Source organism: Aquarana catesbeiana, linkage group LG04 (assembly GCF_042186555.1).
Source record: "Aquarana catesbeiana isolate 2022-GZ linkage group LG04, ASM4218655v1, whole genome shotgun sequence".
Classification (NCBI taxonomy): Eukaryota; Metazoa; Chordata; class Amphibia; order Anura; family Ranidae; genus Aquarana; species Aquarana catesbeiana.
Window position 1 is genome coordinate 150,444,249 of NC_133327.1, and position 26,752 is coordinate 150,471,000.

At 40.7% G+C, this 26,752-nt stretch overlaps 2 protein-coding genes across 2 annotated transcripts in view; one reads left to right on the plus strand and one right to left on the minus strand.

Moving 5' to 3' along the window:
- Nucleotides 1–26,752, plus strand: part of TRPC1 (transient receptor potential cation channel subfamily C member 1) — a 214,791-nt gene that overhangs the window by 177,127 nt on the left and 10,912 nt on the right. The gene's annotated exons all lie outside the window — the stretch shown is intronic.
- PCOLCE2 (procollagen C-endopeptidase enhancer 2) overlaps nt 1–26,752 on the minus strand; it is a 104,214-nt gene that overhangs the window by 5,105 nt on the left and 72,357 nt on the right. The window contains exons 6-8 of the mRNA XM_073625880.1: nt 23,607–23,755; nt 5,948–6,031; nt 1,711–1,878 (exon numbers count right to left, since the gene is read on the minus strand). Of these exons, the coding sequence (XP_073481981.1) occupies nt 1,711–1,878; nt 5,948–6,031; nt 23,607–23,755 (401 nt within the window). The remainder of the gene's footprint in view (nt 1–1,710; nt 1,879–5,947; nt 6,032–23,606; nt 23,756–26,752) is intronic.

Genomic DNA, 26,752 nt, shown 5'->3' on the forward strand with positions numbered 1-26,752 from the left:
AACATTTTGTACTTTTTGCTATAATAAATATCTCCATTTTTTTTTTAAAAAAAGCTATTTTTTTTCTCAGTTTAGGCCAATATGTAGTCTACATATTTTTAGTAATAAAAATCCCAAATGCGTATATTGATTGGTTTGCGCAAAAGTTAAAGCGTCTACAAAATAGGGGATAGATTTATAGCATTTTTACTATTATTATATTTTCACTAGTAATGGCGGCGATCTGCGATTTTTATCTGGACTGCGACATTATGGCGGCCACATCGGACACTTTTGACACATTTTTGGGACCATTGTCATTTATACAGCGATCAGTGCTATAAAAATGCACTGATTACTGTAAAAATGTCACTGGCAGGGAAAGGGTTAATACTAGGGGGCAACCAAGGGGTTAACGGTGTTCCAACTGAAGGGGGATGGGACTATCTAGGGGAGATGACAGAGCGCTGTTCATACTTTGTATGAACACACGATCAGTCTCTTCTCCCCTCAGAGAACCGGGATCTGTGTGTTTACACACACAGTTCCCCGTTCTTGGTGTGTCACCGCCGGGCACTCGCGCCCCTAGTGGCCATAAAGTCGTTTCGCCCAGACGTGCCATTCTGCCACAGTAAAACTGTAGCAGCTGGTCGGCAAGTGGTTAAAGATATTATATTTTACCAGCTGACAGCTGGGGGAGGAGGAGGAGAGCAGCGGGAGGTCAGCAGAGCGCCACTTTAACCACCCTGTCAGTATGATTATGTCAGATTTTTGTGTCTCAAAGTGGTACAATTATTTTGCATAGAAATTTGGCGTTTTATATTGTAGGTCTGTAATTCTTAGCAATAACACACTTAAATCTGTCCAAACAAGAGTCTAGTAGACAGCCCGGGTATGATAAAGTTTGAAACACAAAATCAGAACATATAATATAATAAATAAATAATTATAAAAAAAAATAATAATAATAATAAAATTAATTTCCCCACGATTTCCCCTCACTATCGCTCAATTCTGCAAGTGTTCTAATTTACGGTCACTGTTTTCTAGCTGGCCTAAAACCACTTTTGACGTAAAGGGACACTTTTTGGTTGCTATGGACAATCTCAAGTTTCCAGGCAGAAAGAACAGTATATATAACATAAAACTGCATGCAGGGCATTGGACAAAGCACTGGGGACAAAGGGGATGTGAAATGATTTCATACAGTACTGTAATCTGTAAGATTACAGTACTGTATGTATTATAATTTTTCACTTTTTTTAATTTGCCGCCACAGAGAGGCTTCGGAGGAGGACACATCCCGCAGACACAGTGGGGGACATCACAGGATCCTGGGGACAAGGTAAATAACCTGCACCAGGATTCTGCAATGCAATCCCGAGTGTGGCTCGGGGTTACCGCTAATGGTGCTGAAATTTAACCCCGAGCCACACTCGGGAATACCGTCAGGGAGGTTAACGAAGGTATTTGGCACAATTATATTACAGAAACATACACATTGTACATTATATAATACTTATTGGATTATAGGATTTTACAACATCTTTAAACTAGGGCTTATTTTCGGGGGAAGGGCTTAAACTGTAGCCCTTATTTTCCTGGAAACACGGCCCAAGCTGGACCAACTATACATAAAAAAACGATATCTGGAATTCAGCTTTATTTCTGCCCTGTTGGGTTATGTTTATTTTTATAAATCAAAGTTGAACATTGCATTTTGTAACTGACCTCTTCTGACCAGCGGACACTGTTTGCACACCACTATGATCTTGGCACTCATTGATTTGCCGGCCTGCTGGATGGCCAGTGTCCCCTCTTTGTAAACATTGATAATGGACAGTGTTGCGTGTACACTTCCTCCTTTGCTTACTGTTGTTATAACCATGCCAGTAATCACTGAAGAACAAAACAAAAAAAATGACATTAATATCAAGCTCGAGTCTTTGCAGTCATTACATGAGAAGCACTCTTAATTCATTACATAATACAAGGAAGCAGGAGTGGGATATTTTAGGCCCCAATGTTATTTACATTATCAGCAAAGGAAAGTGACTTTAGCCCTCACTTGGCATTCAGCATACATACTCAGCTTGTTAGTGCTTGCATAGATAACATTCAGGAATGAAAAATAAAAATTAATGATAACCACATTTGCTTGAGTTCATGGATATCATTCAGTTTACTTGTAAAAAATCTGGATGCTGAGTAGCAGTGTAAAATAACTGTAAAGTGGAACTATACTGCATTTGAGCACCACAAACCAAAGATGTCATTTACTTCATTTTTATTATTTAAAGCAAACTCTCCCATCCTTTCCTGTCTTCATGGTTTATTTTGCAGAGAAATCCATTTGAAATACACCCCCTAGCATTTTTGGCTGTGGCCATCTTGAGTAAGTGCAGATGATTCATGTAGCATTTACTTCCTGGAATCCATCTGCACTTAGCTCAGGCATGCAGGCAGAAGGGTGTGCTTAGTTGAGAAAACCCCTCCTCCCCTCGTTAAGATTTCTGGGATGGCATCATTTACTTATGGAAACCAGAAAGTAATTGAAGAAATATATAAAATGAAAACAAGTAAATATGATATACTTTGCTATCTATTTACTAATGCTAGCAGCATAAGGATTAAAATAGTCAATGTCCATTGAGAGAGTGAAGTTCTGCTTTATTTAAATTTGTGTTTGGCCACATCTGTTTAAGATTGGGTTGTCTAAAATGGAGCCCTAGTCATAATGTTGGCTTGAGATGATTGTGTATGGCCAATTTACCTGCATACATGATACATTTATTTTTTCTTGCATGTTACATGATTACATAGGCAGGAATGTATTGTCCAGGCTTACCATTCTGATAGGTCAGACAGGTCAGACTTTTAGGCAGGACTGTTCACTGTGGCAAGCTATATAGATCTTAGGACTTGATGGACAGAAATACAAATCCACTAGGAAGTACAACAGTACAACATCTCCTATATACAGTATTTCATCTGTGTATTTAGCTGTTTACCTGGAGTCCAGTTTACATTTTTTGTGAACTGGTTTTTATTGTCAACCTCTTGATCATTGGGTTGAGAAATTTTGGGGAAAGACCTGACCTCAAACAAGACCTGCAGTGAGCACCTCAATCTTAGGGTCTTGATAAAATTGTGCTATCGATGGATCCAGGACTATTGGGACTTTTTAAACCACCAAAGGAAATGATTACTTATATTGTACATCTTACATTTCACCATCCCACCACTGTCAAATTAGATTGGGAGGCAGGGATGTAACATAATAAACTATATATAATTTCATCTATCACACATTTAGCTCCTTTATGCTGGTGTTGGCTCTCAAAATCTTCATGGTACCCAGTAGTCAATGTGCAAATTGTGTTTGTTACTCTAAGGGACCTATAGATAAATACAAGTCTAGGGAATCTTAATAAATGCAATGTTAATGTGCAGTAAGAGCTATCAGTCAGCCTTGTCTACATGTTCCCTACAATGACGAGATAAAATTGAACATCTATGACAAGTCCCCAACATCTATGACAAGTCCCCAACATCTATGACAGGTCCCCAACATCTATGACAGGTCCCCAACATCTATGACAGGTCCCCAACATCTATGACAAGTCCCCAACATCTATGACAGGTCCCCAACCTTGGACAAGTATTAAGGAACACTGGAAGCAATAATTGCCTAATACAAAATGTATAATTTTTCTGTTGCTTGACAATATAACATTTTCCTGAAACATGGAGATTTTATAAGTTATTATTACCGGTATATTTGGGGCCCCCTCATTAGGAACTAGAGAATTAAATCTAACTATATATATTTTTGTCTTGTGTTACTAGCATGCATGATGATCATGAATACAAAATTACTATTAAACCAGCACAACAAAACCTGTCTACAATTTCAGGGCTAATTCATGCCAGCCGCTGAGCTACAATGCAGTGGCTGGTGTGCTGTGCCATTTGTCAGGATTACAGCAGTGCAAATGTGCCACTCTCAACGCATTGTACTGTTCACTTTTTTTCATTTCATTAAATTAGATTGCCGCCCATGTGGTGAAAGGCGGTGGACTGCCTCACACTGCAATGTACTGCACCAAATACTATTTTTCAGAGCACACTGCCCAAAAACCACCCATAACTCAGTGTTGTGAACTAGGCACACCGGAGACAAGGCATTTTGCCTGGTCCTGCAGTGGGACTGTGATGGAATAGTCACCCAACTGAGTCCCGCCAGCCGTGTCACTCATTCACAGACCTCTGTAAATGGAAAACTACAAGTCCCGACAGCCTTTGCAGCTGCCGGCTTGTAGTTTTCAATTAACTATCACTGCGCTGTGGAGTGTTGTGGTAGTTCATTGAGTCTTCCTGTCAGTATCTGCTTGCCCGTATGATGTATGGGCACACACATACGCTGAGAGGTCTGCAGGGGACCTGCATGGCACCAGCAATCTACTGATCACTGGTGCAATGCTTTAAAGGTCCCAGAAACAGAAAATCATAAATGCACATTTTTTTTACCTGCAAAAAAATATGTATTTATAATTTTTTGTTAAAAGGTGAACTTATCTTTTAAAACAGAAGTAAGGCCAAAGCTATTTTGGTCATGCTTCTCTTGTGGGTCACAGGCGCGCACTTACTTTTGCTAAAGCCTGCTGTCAGCTGACATCACAGAGCCCCTCTGGGGTCTGGAAGGATCCTGACAATGTTGTTGGGATCCACCCAGATGTCACATTGACAGCTGGCACTGGCTCTCAGCGCATGTCTGAGAGCTGATGCCAGTTGTACCTGCCCTCTCCCCAGCCTCCACTAAGCACTGGAGGTACAGAGGGGACAGTCCCCACTCTCTGCTCTGAGAAGACTAAGAACTTAGCGATCAGCAGTCATGTGATCGCTCAGTTCTCCACATTAGAGCTGATGCTGCAGCCTTGCGGTAAATATGTATGCTTGTTTTTTTCTACCCAAAACTTCTCTTTTAAAACTGTTCCCTGCACCTATTAATAAATGTGGCATTTTTGGCTGTCAAAATGATTTGCAAAATAATGTGTTCTATTGATATATAGGAATTGCAACAGTTGGTATATCAAACACCACATCCTGAATATATGTATTAAGAAATAAATAAGGCCCTGTGGATTAATACTTATTTACAAACCTTTTTTTACATAAAGTTATTCATTAAAACATGTATACATCATTAAAAGGAAAATTTCCCCCGATTGAGGATCCCTTTTTGCTAAATTGGACCCCAAACAAGGTTAGCCATAACACATTGGGCATAAGTTCTCCCAAAATAGATAGGGGGCCCTTGTATAGCTCTTTTGTACCTCTACACGTTTCAAAGGCTAACCCTGCTTCCTCAGGAGGACTTTAAGGGATACTAAATCTGAACGGTTGTAAAAAAAATTAAACACATTTTGAGCAACAGTAATACAACTCTAATATACGGTACCTCTATATATGCTATATGGTAGGATATATGGGTATATTTGAGTTGTTTTATTGATTCACTGTGTACCAAGATTAGTTTACATTAACATTTAATAAATCTGCTCATGAATTCATTTTTAACACGTGTCACAGTGAAACTAAATTATAACAGAGTATAGATTTGGTTTTCAGCGTGACAAACCTGTCCTTGTCAGCTGAAAATATACACAGTGTTCCAGCAATACAACATTCTGAATAAAGACCTTTATATAGTAACAGTTTACCTTCTGTCTGGCCATTTGTGTTTACCCTGTTTGCCTGGGACAGATGTTTATGCTTTTCTCTCTTAAATGTCTCAAGGAATCCTTTGAGTCACATACACTAATGCAAGACACAGGCGGGGCAGCCTGAGTACTGATGCCAAACTTTAGCTAAATTTTTTTGCCATTTCTCAACATTCAAGCACACTCTCTCACTAATTCAAGTCACTGATTAAGGAGTAAAAATCATCTAATTCCTATCACCATACCAAAATTACTTGAGCAGTAATTGCTCTCCAGGGATCCAGTCCTTCTGCATTTTTGTTGGCAGAGTGCAATTGTTGGTTTTAGACCTAGATAAAAAAAAAAAAAACACATTTAAAAAAATTATAAACAATTCCCAGTTAATCAAGAAAACAATAGATCTACGTTATATGATAAATATATAAATAAATTGAAATTTAATGATAAAGAACAATAGTAATATTCGAAGGGCTCTGTACTTAACTGCTTTCCGTCCACCAACTGCACATTTACTGCTAGCGGACGGCACAGCCAGGCACTACGACATACCTGTACATAGCAGTGAACTTTCTGGTTTTTGGGCACGCGTGCATGCGCCCCCTGCTGACCTGTGCTGCGTTTGCACACAGCACGAGTTTGTCAGCAGGTTGCAGCCAATCATTTTGGCTGTATACCTGCAGATCGGCTGTGGCCAATCGCAGCACAGAGTTCTGTGTTTTTAAACGCAAAGCACACCAAACACAGAACAGTGATCTGGCTGTTTCTTCTCCCTGAAATCAACTCTGAGTGCAGGGAGAAAAGACAGCCAGATCATGTAAGTAAAAGCAGCACACATATGCCCCGTACACACGGTCGGATTTTCCGACGGAAAATGTGTGATCGGAGCGTGTTGTCGGAAAATCCGACTGTGTGTGAACTCCATCGGACTTTTTCCATCGGATTTTCCGACACACAAAGTTTGAGAGCATGCTATAAAATTTTCCGACAACAAAATCCGATCCTTTAAATTCCGATCGTGTGTAGACAAATCCGACGGACAAAGTGCCACGCATGCTCAGAATAAATTAAGAGACGAAAGCAATTGCCTATTTCCCTGTTTATAGTCCCGACGTACATGTTTTACGTCACCGCGTTCAGAACGATCGGATTTTCCGACAACTTTGTGCGACTGTGTGTATGCAAGACAAGTTTGAGCCAACATCCGTCGGAAAAAATCCATGGATTTTGTTGTCGGAATGTCCGATTAATGTCCGATCTTGTGTACAGGGCAATACACTTGTTAGGCACACATTTAACCCCTTAATTGCCCTTCTGGTCACCTCTGTCACTCATTAGTGTCATTAGTACAGTGTACAGTATTATCACTGATCACTGTGTTAGTGTCACTAGTGATGCCAGTGTCAGTTAGTGTCCCTCCCAGTCAGTGTCAGATTGTCTTCCACACTATCACAGTCGCACTATAAATCGCTGATCACCGGCATTACTGGTATAGCATCTATAGCTGTGTAAATCCCAGTATACAGTATATACCATAGTTTGTAGATGCTATAGCTTTCACACAAACCAATTATTATACATTTATTGAGATTTTTTTTTACCAAAGAGATGTGGCAGAATACATTTGCCCTAAATTTATGAAGAAAATGGATTTGATTGGATATGTTCTAGAACAGAAAGTAGAAAATATTTAATTTTCAAAATTTGTGTTATATAAAAAAATAAATAAAAAACCCATTTGTGATCAAATACCACCAAAAGAAAGCTCTATTTATATGAAAAAAATTATATAAATTTTATTTAGGTACAGTGTTGAATGACCGAGCAATTGCTAGTTAAAATAACACAGTGCTAAATAGCAAAACATGCCCTGGTCATGAAGGGTTAAAACCTTCCAGAGGTTAATTGAGATTAACCACTTGCCACCCGCCATATAGCAAAATGACGGCAGCAAAGTGGTTCCAATATCCTGACCGGACGTCATATGATGTCCAGCAGGATAACAGCCGCCGCGCGCCCGTGGGGGTGTGCATCGCGGCGATCGGTGGTGTGGGGTGTCAGTCTGACATACCGCAACACTGATCTAGGTAAAGAGTCTCTGACAGAGACTCTTTACCACGTGGTCAGCCATGTCCAATCACAGCTGATCACAGTGTAAACAGGAAGAGCCGGTGATCGGCTATTCCTCACTCGTGTCTGTCAGACATGAGTAGAGGAGAGCCGATCGCCTGCTCCTCGCACAGGGGGGTCCGTGCTGATTATCAGCGCAGCCCCCCGAGGATGCCCACACTGGACCACCAGGGACGCCACTAGGACCACCAGGGATGTCACCACCAGGTAAGCCACCCTAGACCACCAAGGATGCCAATCAGTGCCCACGATGGATGTCAGTGCCCACAATGGCCATCACTGATTAGCAAGCATTATTGTTTGGCACTGATTGGCATCCATCCGTACCATCAATTACTGTACATCAGTGCCACCTATCAGTGCCCATCCATGCCACCTATCAGTGCCCATCTGTGCTGCCTTTCAGTGCCCATCAGTGCCAGCTATGTGTACCCATCAGTGCTGCATATCAGTGCCGCCTATTAGTGCCCATCATCAGTGCCACCTCATCGGTGCCCATCAGTGCCTGTCAGTGCAGCCCCATCAGTGCCCATCAGTGAAGGAGAAAACTTACTTATTTACAAAGTTTTGTAACAGAAACAAATAAAAACATTTATTTTTCAAAATTTTCGGTCTTTTTTTATTTGTTTAGCAGAAAATAAAAATCCCAGTGGTGATCAAATACCACCAAAAGAAAGCTCTATTTGTGGGAACAAAATGATCAAAATTTAGTTTGGGTACAGTGTAGCATGACCGTGCAATTGTCATTCAAACTGCGACAGTGCTGAAAGCTGAAAAGCCTGGGACTGGATTTTTACTGGCTGAGATGTAGACAACACTGGAGGCCTCTTTCATCAGAGAAGGCGAGTAAGTAAGTGGATGACAGTTCAGCTTAGCTTGAGTCCTGCTTAATTTAATATATATAATTGTGCTTTAATTTCAGCTTGAGATACTGTGTTCTGTATACAAAATACCTTTTTTTTTAAACAAAGCAGAAAAGAAAAACTTAGAAAGTATGCGAAAATGTGTTGAAATCTTCCCCTGCTGGGTCTATATGATCATGTAAACAATTCAAATGCAATATATAAAATCAACCTGACTAAAAAAACAAACAAACAAAAAAAACAAAAAAAAAAAGAGTTTTAATTCTCAATAAAACAAATAAAGAAATATATATACAAAGTGTTATACATTTATACAATGATTGGATGTCAATAACTATGTTTTCTGTTATTTATTTTGAGCTCCAATGAGATTTTAAAACTGCAGTTACATGGGAAATAAGAAGTGCAGAGTTTTGTGAACTGAGCTTATTGTGGTAGCAAAGTCCACTTTTGAACTTTTACCTACAGGTAAGACTTGTAGGTACAGTAAATATCTCCTAAACTTGCACTGTTTAGGAGAAATTCACATGGGATGCAGCTGGTGACGTCACCAGAACATGTGCTCTGAAGGGATGACATACCCGTACCACATTTTCAGAGCTCCATACCCAGGCCGCCACAGATGAGTGACATCATCGGCCATTCAAACAGCTGGAGCCCGCGAACCCAGAAGGAAAACCGGGTGAAGATGGAAGCCCTGTCAGCGGAGACAGCACTCCACTGAAGGGCTTTGTTCTAAGGTAAGTATTTCATAATGTGCTTGTATGTGTACTAGCATATTATGCCATTGCCTTGCAGAGGATTTTTTTTTTCTTTTTTTCAATGCCCAAGTTTACTACAGCTTTAAGGAATCCTACATGACATGTAGCAATATTCCAATTACAGCAATCCACACTCAGCTATTTACTCTAGGGACCGGACCACAGTGCATCATGCAGTCACTGTCATCTGTTCTAGGTCATTTCAAGGTCATTACTAGGTGTTCTGTGCTTGTTGCTACACCACCTACAGCTGTAATACATTGGAATTTGAAGCTGCAAAACTATAGGCAACTCTCATAAAATCAGTAACAGCTAATCTATTTCCAGACTTTGGGAATGTCATCCACGTGGCTTGGGGTTTTAGGGCAACAACCTAGTAATAGGCTAAGAGTTAACATTACCTAGACAACAGCAGTTAAGAGGAATGTACTAGGCATAGACATTATTGGCCATGATTTATTCCCCAGTGAGCACAATACTTTCCATATTACATCACTGCTAAAGATTCTAGTAAAGCAGAATGACTCACTCAATACTGTGACATTGCAGACTGACAAAAAAAAACGAATACAGGCGTATTGAATAAGCAAATAAATCATGTTCAGACATCATACTGATTAAAGTACCTGGGGCACCTAAAACTGAACATATTGGACAAAGGCAAAAACAAAAGGACACATTTATAAAAAAATAAACTACATATGTAAAACTTCCCAGCCTCCAGGTATGGCAATATTCAATAAAAAAAGCATTTGGGTATTTGTAGCCAGTTTAGAAATCAAAACATGTTGCAATTCAGTGAATTGTATCAGGTATATTTAACGAAGGGCAGGATCAATCATATTCCTAATGGAGTTACTTATCAGCCATCAAACAACATCAGGCAAGTGATAGCTCTTGAAAGTTAACTCCAGTTCTTAACAGGAACACACTGTTACATAAGGTCCAAAGAGTTCTTATTCTCATGTGCTGATTCTTAAGTGCAATAACTTTTCCCAAAACCCATTCCGTACTGGTCTGACTTAAAGTGTTACTAAACCCAGTAATATGAAAATAGTTCAACACCCCCCCCCCCCCCCCGTGCCCACAGCTTATAAATCTTCTTTTTACATTAAAATACTGCCACTATATACCTTTTTTGCTGATCTGTATACCACGGTCACGTGATAAACTGCAGGGTCTGCCTGAGTGCTAAGTGTTCAGGTAGGAGGAGATTTCCACTACAGCCTGTGTCCTCATGCTGTTATGGGAGGCGGCTCATCCATGAATCAAGATGTGACATCCCATCCACTGTGGTTTTTTTAGTTACTGGGCATGGAGGAGGAGGGAGGGACCAGGCTGTCATTTGGGATCTGTATACACGCCCACATGTGTGATGTCAATATCGTGTGACCTGAAAAGCTCAGCTCAACAAGGAAATGTTCTCTCCAGCAATAGAGACCAAACTGCAGCCTTGCTACTCTGTGTCTTATCTGCCCTTGCCAAGAGAGACCCTGCAGGAGGGGAAGGATCTGTCCATACAGGATCAAAAAGCCTTTTTACACAAGACAGAGGATTAAGTTCCACGGTGAGTATAACAAGCATGCTATTCTGCATATACAGACAGATTTTACTGTTGTGGGTTTAGTAACGGTGCAATTTGGTTTGCAGACAGCAGTGTTTATGGTAAAATTCAACAGCACATGCAACTCTACATAGAAAGCTCGTGGCTGCTAGCTGGTATAGGCAGCCGAGAGTCACAAGTCACATTGGAATTCTGCTGATAGCCGAGGGAGTGACAGGCAGGGCATGGTAAGCTTACTCTCACTATCTGGGTTCTTCCTTTAAAGTGTATCTAAACTTAAAAACAACAATTTAAAATATTGCAACTTAGCCGTCCTTAGATGTGGTGTTTTTTTTTTCAGGCTTCTTTTCTTTGATTTTCACCTGGTAATCTGCACATAACACACTTCCTCTCTTGTCCTGTCCCTGTCCATTGTATCAATGTAGGGATCCATGGTCGCCACCTAGGCCAGATTTTAAAAAAGTCTGCCTTTGTTCATTCGTATTATATGGGCGATCAGGAGATTAGTAGTTTACAAATGGAAGATAATTTTGACAAGGACTTTAATTTTTCTGCCAATGTCAATCGGTAATGGTAAATGTATGTATAGTCAAACTTTTTCTTGTCTTGGACAGCATATGGAAGATAGGGCTAGAACCTCTGTCAAGCTTTCATAGTTGTCTGTGTCCTCACTGGGAAGATGCACCATCTCCATTTGTCCTGAGGATCATTACCATACAGACAGAAAATTATGGTAAATCTCATTTTTACAGTTTTTACCAGAACAAGGGATAAGGGGTGACATTTGTTCTGGTGACGACTGTCTAAAAGGGGAATGGTGACATCAGTTCCAGTGACAATTGTCTAAAAGGGGAATTCCCTCTACTTTTTAGGACAGGAAGTGAAAACTCTCCAATGAGACACAGACAACAAAAAACTAATAAGAGCATTCATCTAAAATGGAATATAAAGGTTTTATGAATACATACTTACGCAATAAACGATTACACAAGACAACAGAAAGAACTATTTTTGAATAAAGATCATTAGAGTAATAACGTTGGACAAGGAGGGAAGAAGGGGCCAAATACATTGTACAGTATGATTAAAACCCTGGTGCGTCAACTAATTCAAAATTGTATTAAAAAAAGCACAACTGAAAAAAGTGTTGTCAAAGGGCTCAAAGACACAAAAATATGTGGAAAGTTGTCCCAAAACAATGGCCTGGTAAGAGATGTACACTTTTTAGAAGCTTAACAGGGTAGAGCCCAACACCACCTATACGTTCTCTGGTTGACTGTGTTTGGGTCAGTTGCTAAGACGTCAGAGAGACCCTACTTATATTATAGGGCCACCTGCTGGCCGCAAGTGGTAATAATGAATTATTCACATGTAACATTTCATATATGCCTAAAGGAAAAAAAACTAAAACAAACAATATATTGTATTTTAGTGCTGTAAATAATACATTATACTTGTATAAAAAAACGCTATAGGATTTTCTTAAGAACATTGAAATACACAATTGTACATCTTATATAAGAAAATGTTAGCACTTATGACAAGGAAATTGAGTAGAAGTGGATATCTTAAATCGATGTTATAGGTGGGACACATTTGTACTGTATCGGGCAGACAATTTCCATTTCTGGCAGCACTAGATCACATAGCATGCAGGTGCATTATTATTGTGATGATGGCGCATGTACTAAGAGTGAATGAACTTTGCGTGAACTCTTTTTTCTCTAAAGCCTATCTTAAAACACAGGAATTCAGCAAGCTTTCTCCTGGATAACCTCCATCCAAAAGGACAAGTTAAAGGGGAGATTTAAGCCATAAAAACATGTATCTAAAGAAAGCCTGTAATAAAAGAAATGCTTAGGCTGCCCTTGCTGATCTCTTTCTAAAAATGCCAACTGTTCAAATATGCTTTTGGGGTCTGTTACTCAACTGGAAAAGTATATAGAATTCTGGCTTCTCTTGCTGCATGTTTTTTCCAACTCAGAAAATTGTGAATCCAGAAAACAGGCAGAATTTTCAAAAGGAGATGAGCAATGGCTATCCATGTATTTCTCTCATCACAGGAATTTAAAGAAACCCTGTCAACTTAAAACAATTTACAGAAAAATCAAGTATTGTATATGGAAGTATATGCCTACTTACAGCGTTTGTCCTTTCCATAAATTATTTTTTATTGACTTGCAATGTGCCTCTGAACTTGCTAGGAAATTGACCCTCCAGAACCTATCAATCCCCTAGCACAGCCCACCAGAGCCCTTTCCTATTTTGGTATTTATAGATAAATAAAAGGTAAATAAGAGGTAAAAACATGCCTAAAATTTGTTAAATGCACATATAATTTTATTTTAATTGTATTGTTGTTTAAATGAACAGGGCCTAAAGTAGCTATTAATTAAAGTGATTGTAAAGGCTCGGGTTTTTTTTGTTTAAATAACAAAAATGTTATACTTACCTACTTTGTGCAGTGGATTTGCACAAAGCAGCCTGGATCCTCCTCCTCTCGGGTCCCTCTTTGCTGCTCCTAGCCCCTCCCTCCTTTGAGTGCCCATCAGCCAGCAGCTTGCTACAGGGGGCACCCAAGCTGAGTCAGAGCTCCGTGTATCCATTCAGACATGGAGTTCGGCCTGGCCCGCCCCCTCTTCCCCCTGATTGGCTGACTGACTTTGATTGACAGCCGCGGGAGACAATGGCTCAGTTGCTCTGTCTCAGCCAATCAGGAGGAGTGTCCTGGATGGCTGAGGGGATCGTGAACATCGCTGGAGAGAGAAGGCGCTCAGGTAGGTAAATAGGTGGGTGCTGAGGGGGCTGCTACACACAGAAGGTTTTTTTTTCTTAATGCATAGAATGCATTAAGATAAAAGATCTTCTGCCTTTACAACACCTTTAACATATCCTAATATTACTCCTATTAATCCTTTGATGAGGAAAGTGATCCAGCAGAGGCTGAGACTGAGGTTGCGGTGGAGGCTCAGATTGGCGGCTGTGGATTAGGATGCTATGAGGCTAGGGTGCAGAGGAAACTGCAGGTTCAGAGGAGGAGCAAAAGAAAAACAATGAAGGCTGTGGGTGCAGTGGAGGCTGCAGTTACAGCAGTGGTGGGTGCTTCAGAGGTGGGTGTTTCAGAGGCAAGAGGACAAGTTGAGGACACTGAGGCTGTGAACAGAGGTGTAAATACACACACACACACACACACACACACACACACACACACATAGGTTAGGATGTTTAGGGAAGCACACTGATTCCTTGCTTGAGCAGTGACTAAGTGCTCTGCTTGATTTTAAATGTAAGATCCAGCATGCTGCTGTGTCATTTGATCGATCATGTGATGCAGCTTTGAGACTTTGGGTATCCTTACTCGCTCAGGGGCCTAGTTTTTAGTGGGAAAAGGGGATGAAACTTCCGTACAAAATACCTCATGCCAGGGTCCTTTTATTCTTGAGAGAAGGCTACTCAAGGAGAAACAACTGGAGAAGAATAGAGTAGAGTAGAGAATCTGTTGAGAACAACCAACTTCAGAAAGGAGTCATGTGTTGAGAATGTGGAAATGAAAAGGAAGATGTAGCTTCAAAGACATAGGATTGATCTTAGTTGAAACCTCAAACCGACCATCATAATATGGAGCAAACCTAGCAGAGGTAATCTTGAGGAAAGGTTTTGACTCATGACCAACGCTTTATCTCCAGATCGGAAGTCAGGGGCTTAGCTGTGCTGGCGGTCTGCACATATTTTGTGTCTGGAAGTAAAATTGAGATGGTTTTTTGTGCCTGGAACAAAAGTGGGTTAATAGAGGTTTGCATGGCAGCTAGGGCAAGTCATCAACTAGTGGAATAGGAGTTGGTAGCCTGGGATGCTTAGGAGAGGCTACAAAGAAAATAAAATTACCTGGGGGTTGAATTATTGAGGTTATTATGGGCAAGGTCAGGCCAAGGCAGGAGAGAGGCCCAGTTCTCATGGTAGGCAGAAAAGAGAGAGCGGATGTACTGCTCGGTTTGTTCTCTCAGTTTGCCATTTGTTTCAGAGTTGTAAGCAGATGTGAATAAAAGAGAGATGTCCATGAATTTACAAAGCATTTTCCATAACTGGAAAGTGAACTGGACCCCCCTGACTACGACAACATGTTTTGCCTAGAGGAATGGGGGTTTTTGAAATGGAAGCCACTGCCAGAATGCAAGTAGGTGGAATATGGGGCTCAGGCGCAGAGGAGACCAAAGGCTTACGAGTGTGTATCAGCGCAGGTATTTCTGGAATCGTGGTTGTATGTAATGACGGAAAAGAAAAGGGATTAACAGACATGTACTTTTATTCCTCAATAGCCAACAACTCAGACAAGAGACAAGAACATAAACTGCACTAGGAATTGTGTTCATACTAGTAATGCGTGTAGCAGCCCATAAACAAACCAAAATCTGAATGACTTCAGCCATGCTGAAAATGCCAGATGTCAGAAAAAAGATAAGCCTGGAGCCAAGCATCACAGCCTTTTGTGTGAATGTCAGATATTAATGTGTGTGATCTTTAAGTGTGCTGGTGGTAAAACATATCTATACATACTTTGAACACTGGAGGGAAACTGTGGTGAAAATGCAAAAACTACATAAATATTGGCCTATGTATGACAACATGTGTATATATCTAATCTGCCAGCCACAGTGGAATGTGTGAATAACAAAGACAATCCTAAAGCACTGCCACCCTGTAATTCCCCATTTAACCAGATGTATTTTTAGTACTAAACATAGAATTTTCAGTGTCATTCCAAACCTCTAAAGAAAACCTGTAAAATAAAAATAGCACAGGCCCTTGTTGTACTGCAGCTTGAGATTACTGGTTAGCCTAGAAGCTTGGGGAAGAAATGCAAGACATTGTATGACTGTTTACGAAGCTGGAAGCATGCTTGTACACTCACAGGAAAGGTCACATACATTTTGTGTGTGTATCAAGAAATTACCTTAAAAGAGAAGTGCGGGTTTTTATAAAAAATAAAGATACACACATACTTATCTAGATGTCTGTCCCCTGACACCCCTATGACCAGTGACTGCTCAGTTCTTGGTCTTCAGTGAGCAGAGAGTGGTGACTGTCAGTCATGGCTCTCTGCTTTGCCCCTCCAGTGTTCGGGTTGTAGAGGGGGTGGGAGCACCTGGCTCAGCCTCTCAGTGACACACTGAGAGGCTGAGCCAGCTTCTGGTCAGGAATCTGGGTGGATTCCCACATTAAAGTCAGCATCCCTCCAGAGCCTGGATGGGCTAAGCGATGTCAGCCGATAGCGGACTTTAGCATGCTGTTGGTTGAATATGGGTCACAGGAATGCAAAACAAAGTGCACTCCTGTGACCTACAGGAGAAGTAAGGCCAAAAGAGCTTCTCCTTTAAAGCTAAACTCCAGGCAAATAGCTAAATACAATGATTATTTATATGAAAGCTGCTCTATCTACCGAAGCATTTGTATTTCCTTTCATTCTGTCCTGTCATGCAGCTCTACCATACAGCACAACCCTTTCTGGTTGGAAGAGGGGGACCTAATTTCTCCAAGCTGCAGTTTCACTTTCACTAAGACCCCTTTCACACTGAGGCAGTTTTCATGCATTTTAGCGCTAAAAGTAGCGTCTGAAAACTGCCTCCCATTCATTTGCATGGGTGCTTTCACACTCGGGCGGTGCGCTTGCGGGGCGGTAGAAAAAGTCCTGCAAGCAGCATCTTTAGAGCGTGTTTAGAGCGCTGTAGAAAGCACTCCAAAAATGCCCCTGCCTATTGAAATTAATGGGCAGCGCTTCTAAAGCGCCTTAAATGCCCTTCCACAGCACCGCAAAACTGGTCTTTTTTTGGCTTATTTTTAAGGTCATGTTGTCACGTGACCTTAAAAAAAGTGCCCCACTAGCGCCCGAAAAGCGCCGCTAAAGCACCGTAAAAACAAGCAGTGCTTTAGCAGCGCTTCAGTGTGAAAAGGGGTCTCTCCAACTCATCCCTACCCTGTGACTAGACAGTAAAAATAGAAGCAACACACTCATAAGCTCATATCATAACAGCCCAATTTTTTTTTTAAATGGCGTGGGGTCCCCCCCAAAATCCATACCAGACCCTTAACCGAGCATGCCAACCGGCAGGTCAGGAAACGGAGGGGACGAGGGAGCACCCCCCTTCCTGAACCATACCAGGCCACATGCCATCAGCTTGGGGGGGTGGGGGGCGCAGAGCAAAGCACCTTGCCCCAGTGTTGATGAGGACAAGGGCCTCTTCCCGACAACCCTGGCTGGTGGTTGTCGGGGACTGCGTGCAGGGGGGGCTTATCGGAATCTGTATGCCCCCCCTTTAAGAAGTGTGAATGTGAATGGGTATCTGGTACATCAAAAAAACAAAAACAAAAAAAAACCATCCCTTATTAGTAAAATAGCTCTGAGCTGTCTTCTCCCGCTGCCGTCTCTCCTGGCGCCATTGTCTTCTTCCTCTGCCGTCTTCTCGCCGGTGCTGTCTTCTCCCCGAGCCGTCATCTCCCGGTGTCTTCTTCTTCCTCGCCACTGCTGTCTTCTTCTTCCTCTCCACCGCCATCTTCTTCATTGCCGTCAGTTACCCGCAAAAATACAAAAAAAAGCTGGTCTTGTCGTGAAGCTGTCTTTCTCCGCTGTGATGTTTCTGCTGTCCGGACCCTCTTATATAGGCATGGGGGGTGGCCATCCAATGACGTCACTCGAAGAGCCCGCCCCTTGTGACGTCACGTATGGACCTAGTATGGACCTGGGGGAGAACCTCACGCCATTTTTCTTGCAAATTTTTTTGCCAGCAATTTTTTTTTTTTTTACATTCAGCTTTCAGTGGGGAAGCCCGCTGACAGCTGGTGACTCATCGGTTAAGGACGCAGTGGTTGGCTTCCCGGCCCCCTCCTTAGAAACCAGCTATATACAGCTCCCTTTTACTTTTCCACTAGAAATAGTGGAAAAGTAAAATGGCTCCGAGGGAGCCATTAGTTTCCCCCGGCCTGTCAGGAAAGTAGGAGGGGTTTTCCCCTCACCTGCCGTGGTTTCCAATTATGAGCAAACAATCAAGGGTCACTATATTAATCACAGGATGTAGACTGGTCTGTTAGGAGACCATCCCACATCCTGTTTTTGGACGATTGGACACACACCTTCCTTCTTTGATCCAGTGAGTACATTCCTATCTCTCCACCATTATCTGCCCTCTATTTGAATTATTAACATACACTTCCATGTAATAACCTCTATGCATGATCCTCACTAATAGATTCACCATTCACCCACCACCCCTCAAGATGTCTTTTTACATAATTTTCACCTTTAGGGTGCTCTTTGCACTCCCTTAGTAATAAGCTACTATTCTATCATTATATCACTTTGATTATTATTATTTGTTTCATTTTTTTACTTTATCACTCACTTATCCGTTGCTTTCTTTGTTCAGCTTTCACACACTCTACCACTCCTCTTTCCAACACACTACCACTTCCCTCACTTTTCTCCTATCCTCACTTCCTACCTACACAACACTATTTTTCATTCCTGTTTGCACTGGCACTCTTTTCTCAGTATCATCCCCTCCCTCCATCTCCACTCTCACCTGCACTCTCCCTTCTTTACTTTTTCCTTATTTTCCCTCCCTTCCCTCTTTTTTCTTTCCCCTCACTTTACACTTCTTTCCATCACTTTTGCTCACGTGTCCCTTTGCTTCCCCCCTGCACTCCCCTCTTTACCCCCTTTTTTCACTCTTGACCCCACATCTATTTTCTCCCCCCTTTTCTTTCCTTTTCATTCACTCCCCCATGCTCCCCTCTGTATACCGACTGAGCGTCCACCTCGCTGATAATAGCCTTCTTGATCCCTTTCAGTCTGGATTTCGTCCTCAACAATCCACAGAAACTGCTCTCCTAAAACTTACAAACGATCTACTAACAGACAAAACCAATCAACACTATTCTGTACTCCTACTCCTGGACCTCTTTGCTGCCTTTGACACGGTTGACCACCCCCACCTCCTCAAAAAACTCCACAACTTTGGTCTCCGTGACTGTACTCTTTGCTGGTTCTTTTTCTACTTATCCAAATGCACCTTTAGCGTTTCCTACAACTCCTCTTCCTTTCTCAGTTGGGGTCCCCCAAGGTTCTGTTCTTGGACCTCTCCTATTTTCAATCTACACCTCCTCCCTGGGTCAGCTGATAGCATCCTATGGCTTCCAATACCACCTCTACGCTGACGACACCCAAATCTATTTCTCTACCCTTCAGCTCACTCCCTCTGTCTCCTCACGTATCACTAATTTACTATCAGATATACCAGTCTGGATGTCACACCACTTCCTCTAACTCAATCTATCCAAAACCGATCTAATAATTTTTCCTCCCCCATATGCCCCTTCCCCTGATCTTTCGGTTAAAATCAGTGGCACAACTATAAGCCCGTCCCCACATGCCAAGGTTCTAGGTGTAGTCCTGGACTCTGAACTTTCCTTCAAGCACCATGTCCAATCACTGTCCAAATCCTACCGCCTCAACCTCCGCAACATCTCCAAAATATGCTCCTTTCTAACCAATGACACAACAAAGCTCTTAATTCACGCGCTGGTCATCTCTCGTCTCAACTACTGCAACTCCCTTCACTTTGGTTTACCTCTACATAGTCTATCACCTCTTCAATCCATCCATGAATGCTGCTGCCAAACTCATCCACCTTACCAAACGCTCTGTCTCTGCTACCCCTCTCTGTCAATCCCTCCACTGGCTTCCGGTCAGCCAAAGAATTAGATTCAAAATACTAACAACTACGAACAAAGCCATCCACAATTTAGCCCCCAGCTACATCGCTAGCCTAGTCTCTAAATATCAACTTACTCGTTCTCTTTGTTCCTCTCAAGACCTTCTGCTCTCTAGCTCCCTCATCACCTCCTCCCATGCTCGCCTCCAGGATTTTTCCAAAGCCTCTCCAATCCTATAGAATGCCTTACCCCAATCTGTCCGCTTATCTCCTACTATATTAGCTTTTAGACGATCCCTGAAAACCCTTCTCTTCAGAGAAGCCTACCCTACCCACACCTTACAACTGTTTTTTAATTTTCTCCATCAGCTCACCCCCCACAGTTATTACCTTTTGTATCCACTTGACCCTCCGCTCTAGATTGTAAGCTTTAACGAGCAGGGCCCTCTGATTCCTCCTGTATTGATTTGTATTGTAAGTGTACTGTCTGCCCTCATGTTGTAAAGCACTGCGCAAACTGTTGGTGCTATATAAATCTTGTTTATTAATAATAATAATAATAATAATAATAATAATAATAATAATAAAGTATACCTTTTGTATACGTTTATACTATTTAACTCTTGTTCTCATCTTCTAACGGGTCTCACTTTCCCTGTATTTTCTTCATATATGTTTATTTGATAAAATGTAATTAACTTCTTTGGCATAAACTTTCGACCTTGCCACATAATTCAGTATATGAATACAAACAATCTCACATTCAAGAATATAATAGTAATGTTACATAACAAAATTCATATATATATATATATATATATATATATATATATATATATATATATATATATATATATATATACACACACACACACACACACACACACACACACACACACACACATACATATATATATATATATATATATACATATATATATATATATATATATATACACACAACTTGTATTGATGCTCTGGAATTCCCCCGCAGGTGTCGGCCCCTCCATGCCTGGTGGGCCCCGAGAGCAACATTGTGTGACTCCTTGTAAGTCGCATGGAGCGGTGTCCGTTCCTAACTTGAGGTGCTTTCCGGCCTGTCGGCACGCAGAATTGTCTGACAGTCCATTTGGGAATCTCGGTTTGGAGGTCCCCTCCGCATGCATATAGGTAAATGTATGAAATGGCTATTAACTGCGCTTATAGGATTGTCTGAGCGTGCGTTTTTTTTTCCCCCACTTGACATGCTAAATGTAGTTTCTTTGCAGCAAACTTATCCTCTGAAGAAGACCCTAATGAAATGGGTCGAAACACGTCAGGAATTGTCCTATTTGATATGTTTGCTGTGTAATACCATGCATATTTTTATGTTGTAATATTTGAACCTCATGGGTATACCCCCGTGTTGAGCTCATATCATATTTTAACCTCATGGTATATTGTAAGTCAATAAACTTTTATTAATTCAAATATCTTTTTTCAAAATTTTTTGATACTTCTGTACTTTGCTGCTAAAAAAAACCCTTTCTGGGGAAACCTTCCCATATTACATTATCCGGGGTGCGCAGCAACTCTATCTCTCTGTATATGTATCTTTCCCATGCCCAATTATAAAATTAGTTTTATTATTAAAAAAACTAACAAAGAGTGTGTGGGTGTCAGGATACAGAGCAGTTAAGTCTGACTTCAGAGGCAAAGGAAGGGATGAGGACTTCTGGCAGATGTTTTACATTTCAAATTCTCCTATTTTATTATTCGAGTAGTTTGCTTTAACATGACTGTGTCATGGAATTTATTGTTTACAAGAGACAAGTGGGTGGGACAAGGAAAAAGTTTGAAAAATGCTGGAAAGTGCCAGGCAACAGCCCGAGCCCATCGTGTGGGAGTGAGGTTAAAGACCAGCATCAATTTATCGCAGTGAGAAACATCAGAGATTGGGTCAAGGGGCAAATCTGACACTGCGATCTTGAATAGGGTAAAATGTTGCTAGCAAACGCGAAATTACGAGATTGGTCGAATTCGGGACAGACGTGGCCTTGGATTGGAATTCGGCCAGAATGACATAGCAGAGATTGAAATCGACAGAGTGGAGGACCTTCCTTCCTTACGTGTCCTACACCGAGTGTTATAGTGAAGTTGATTTCTAAATTTCCATGTCCTGAATCCTGTCATATAAATTTAATTTTTTATGTTGAGGGGCCTCCAAACTTGAAGTGCCCCAGACCGCCCCCCAGATTTAAATCCGGCACTGCTAGTACTTCTGACTTTCCTGACCTGCACTCTTTTCCCTAACAGTATCTCAAAGTATCAAAAGAAGTGGGACAGCATAACATTTGGCCCACTAGTTTTTTAAGAAGGAGTTCAGTAATGGTAGCTCCTCTATTTCTCAGGGCAAGTTAAGTTTAAATTGTCACAGTTTTATGTTTCATAATAGGTGGCTTGTGTGGCTGTAATAGAAAACATTTTATCCAAAATATTTCTGTCCTTATGCCGTGTACACACGGGCGGACTTTTCGACCAGATTGGTCTGACAGAACAAATCCGGCGGACAATCCGACCATGTGTGGGCTTCATCGGACCTGCGGCAGACTTTTTCGGTCGAAAAGCAGACGGACTTTAGATTTAAAACAGGTTTCAAATCTTTCTGACAGATTCGAGTCTGGTCGAAAAATCCGTTCATCTGTATGCTAGTCCGACGGACGAAAACCGACGCTAGGGTAGCTATTGGCTGCTGGCTATGAACTTCCTTATTTTAGTCCGGTCATACGTCATCACGTACGAATCCGTCGGACTTTTGTGTGATCGTGTGTAGCCAAGTCCGTTCGTTCGAAAGTCTGTCAAAAGTCTGTTGGAAAGACCGTCGGACCTTTGATGCCAAAAAGTCCGCCCGTGTGTACATGGCATTAGACCCCTTTCACACTGAGGTGCTTTTCAGGCGCTTTCATGCTAAAAAAAAAGCACCTGAAAAGCTCACGAAAACCTATTTTCATTAAAATCAATGAATGCTTTCACACTGGGGCAGTGCGATGGCAGGGTGGTGAAGAAACGCCCCTCTCTATTGAAATTAATGGAAAGCGCTTGAAAAGCACCTGAAAAGCTATTCAAAAGGGCCTGAAAAGCTCTTCAAGAGTGCTCAGTGTTTTACTGGCAGTTCACAAGGCAGTGTGAAAGGGGCCTTAGGGTACCTATATACCAAGTCACATGGTCTTATAGTTCACATGGTGAAGTCATGTGACAATCTAAAATACAGAAAAAGATCAGAGCATATTATGCCCCATCGTAGGAGCTTTTACCAAGTATAAACCAGTGTATATTTATCACTGCTTTGCTGTGCACACCTCTCAATGGATGTGTGTGTAAAAGGCATCCAGATAAATATGCTGTAAACCAAAAAATTATATATTTAAGATAATTTGTTTCAAATTTTCTTACCACGTTCTATACAATGTTTAGAACAAATATTAATGTGCAGCAATTTCCTTGCTGTCATTTAATCTCTAACGATTTTAATCAGATCTGTACCAATATTGCCTGTTCTGACAGATGTGGTATCATTAAAGACTTTTCCCATTATGCTTATTAAGCTTTGCTGAGTGGTATCTGTTACAGTCATGAGCAATCACACTGTAATTTCTGAGAACCTTGCTGATGGTGAAAATAAGCAGTCTCAGACTTCAAAGGACTTGTTTTGATAAACATCAGCACTGTTCCATTAAAATGCCTTTTTCTGATCTGTAATTAGCAGATTTTTGTATTCGGAGATTAGCATCTCCGTCATTACCAAAGGAATGTATCATGCACAGGTAAGCATTGCTGTGTGACCATTTAGGATAGCGTTAGACAGTACCAAATACAGTTCTAACATTGAATACCAAAATACTTACTTGCAGTGGTAGGAACAGTTGTAACAGGAGCAGATGTAGAGGGTAACTTTTTAGGCCGAAATTTGTAATGGCCAATAAAGCCATCAGCAGTCAAGCTTAAGTCAGACAAAAACTGAATTAGCAGTTCATTTTTCTCAGATACAATAGGTCTGAAAGAAGGACAAAACAAATATCACAAAAAGTACCATATTGCAAAAGCATGTTTTTTTGTGTAATAAGAACAAATTAATTTCACTCTTTCTAAATCACAATAAAGTATATGTAAAGTCAAACATTTCTATTTAGTTTTGGATAGAGTAGGAGATGGTAAAATCCTGTATGTGTTCCATTGGGGAGATTTCCCTTCACTTCCTGTCCTGGAAACAGGAAGTGAAGCCAAATCTCTACATAGTTAGGGAAATTCTCCTCGTAGACAATTGTCACCTGGGGGGCCCTAATGAAAGATTTACTTTTAGCTTTTGTTCCATTGATGATAACATTTTCGATTTCCCATCACTTTTTTGGTCTTGGTAACAATGATTACCAGAACAAAGAGAGGGTGAATCTACCTACCTTGGATACAGAGGGCAAGGGATTCCAACCATTTACTACTCCATTCAAGACCAGAAAAAAGCTTTTGACTATATGAGTTCTGTTCACCTTTGTAATAAATGAACTCAGCAAGCATTGCAAATAGAGATTCACCAGATTCTGTATAAAAATTTCAGCAATACACACGAAAGTGCTTGACCAAAGGCGGATAGAAGGCTGTCTCCAAAAATGCTTAGGCATACTTCTGGAAGAGTGGCTTATGAGTGAACATAGTAGCAGTTACAGCAAGGATGAGAGGATCAATAATTCATTCACTCTACTGCTGGAGATGAAAACTGTTGTAGAGTGAGATTTAGGGGGCTATCTGGATGTTCTGGAGACTAAAATGAAGTGTGTGCGGGCCAGCGTTTAGGTACTCCTGTCACTTTGTTTAAGTTACAGTTTTCCTTTTCCTCCTCCTGGGCATCCACGACACTCTGCTGGATACTCACATTAATTCAGAACGTAAAACAGATGTGATAGATTCTGCACAGCAGAAAAGCATGGCGATGCTCCAGTACTACCACAGTGATGCTTCCCCATATGCTCCCTGCATTTGGTCATGTAACATGAGATTACATGACCAAAGACAAGGTAAGCATGGAGAAAGGTTTGCTTCAAGATTCGTAGACTAATGTATGCAGGTGCTAACCTGTTGTTGTACAACATTATAGAATATTTTGATACGTTAGGTAGGATAAATAAAATCCATTGGTAGGTAAAAAAATGCCATAAAAGTATTTCTGCGTATTTAGCTGTTTCATAAAGATGATCCGCACAACCACTGTTGCTCTAAAATCCTGCTTTTATTCAGGAAACCACAGTGTACAGTACGCAGGTAAAGACAGATGACGCATTTCAGCCTACAAGGCTGTAATCGTATTTAGCTGTGTCCTCACTAATCAATAATGAGGCTAAGGCTAAGGAGTCAGGTACAAAAGTGGTAGCCAAGAATTAATGCTATTTAAGCCGGCTTGTACACCCGACTCTATACCCTTTGATAAAGTCACGTGAACAGCGATGCAACGTATCAGTGAAAGCTGGGTGTCGTCACTTCCAGTCGCAGCCGAGACCGGAAGTCTGCTTGTTTACCACGCTGTTTGGTCTGGTTCTCATATTTGTTGATATACTACACTATGGAGTCCTCCTCTTCCTTTATTACATGTGAACGAGCTGATTGATATATTCCCCTGAGAGTGCTATGTGTTCCTGGTTGTCTTGGAATTCGATAGTTTGCTGTAGAACCTGCATTTTGTAGAAAGGCGCATTTATTGATCGATTTGAGGTGAGAGGCTGGGGCAAACCATTTGCGTACCTCGGATGGTGGAGTCTTCTTGGATATTTGGCACTTGCACTTTTTTGGATGAGCTTTTTTGCACGTTTGGATACATGTCACTATATATGCTGGATTTATCTGCACCTTAAATGGGACCATTTTTTGCACATCTTTTTGGAGTCATTTTATTGTTATTTGCACACTATTTTGTTGTTCAGATTGCACATATTCTCATTGGAAATACGTAATTGTATAGTTTGCACACTATATGCACTTTATCCCATTATTATATATGTGAAGTTCAAGTTTAATTGCTGCTTATTATTGCATGATCTGCATTGGAATCACGTTATATATATTTATGTATTTTGGATTTTGCATATTTTGCACATTGATTGGTATTTTATGCACTTTATTCATTATTATATGTGAGGTTTATTTAACATTTTTTTAGTAAGTGCCACATTCTTACATTTTTCAAATTATTTTAGTGTGGGAGCACCATTGATGTTGGCAGCTACTTGCTAGGTTATATTTCATAGTCTTTGGTTTGCGCATTAGTACCCCCCCCCCCCCCCCATCATAAGAATTAACTCAATGCTTGCACTATACAAAAGTGGGTAATCGTGTAACTGTAAAATAGTCTTAAATTTGACAGCAATAGGCATTATTTAAGAAATTGATTATAAATAAAAGATACTTTATTGTAGGTACAGTTAAAAACAAAAAACAAAACAAAAGGAGATATGCCAGAAAATAAAAAATGGCCTTTTTAAAAGTTCAGCATATCTGCAGTTATTTCTTCTCCCATACTATTCAGCTGTTGGATAAGGTCATCTTTTTAATAACAGATCATAAAAAAGTCAAAGCTTTGAACCCAAAGCGAAACTTCACCATATAAACATTTATGGTGAAGCTGATTTTCTAAATCACGCAAAGTAATTAACTTGACACATAATTTTCATTACTTCATTTATTTAATACTGCCTATATAGCTAGTTGCCATGATGGGAAATGCAGAAAGAGTGCAATGCTGTGTCTATGTAAACACAGAATTCAAAAGAAAACTGTACACAACAGTAGGCTTACCCTCATCATGGCATCAAGCAAAATGTTAGCACTCTCTAAAGTACACAGAATAATTCTTGATTTTAAGTACTGAATTGGTGATTATGCTTAAAATTTTTATAGCAAGTTATCAAAAGCAAGAGTGGTATAAATAGTATCTTCACAGAAGCATTTGCTTTTAATATACACATGATATTATAATATATACAAAACTTTCTATTGTTTGAGCACA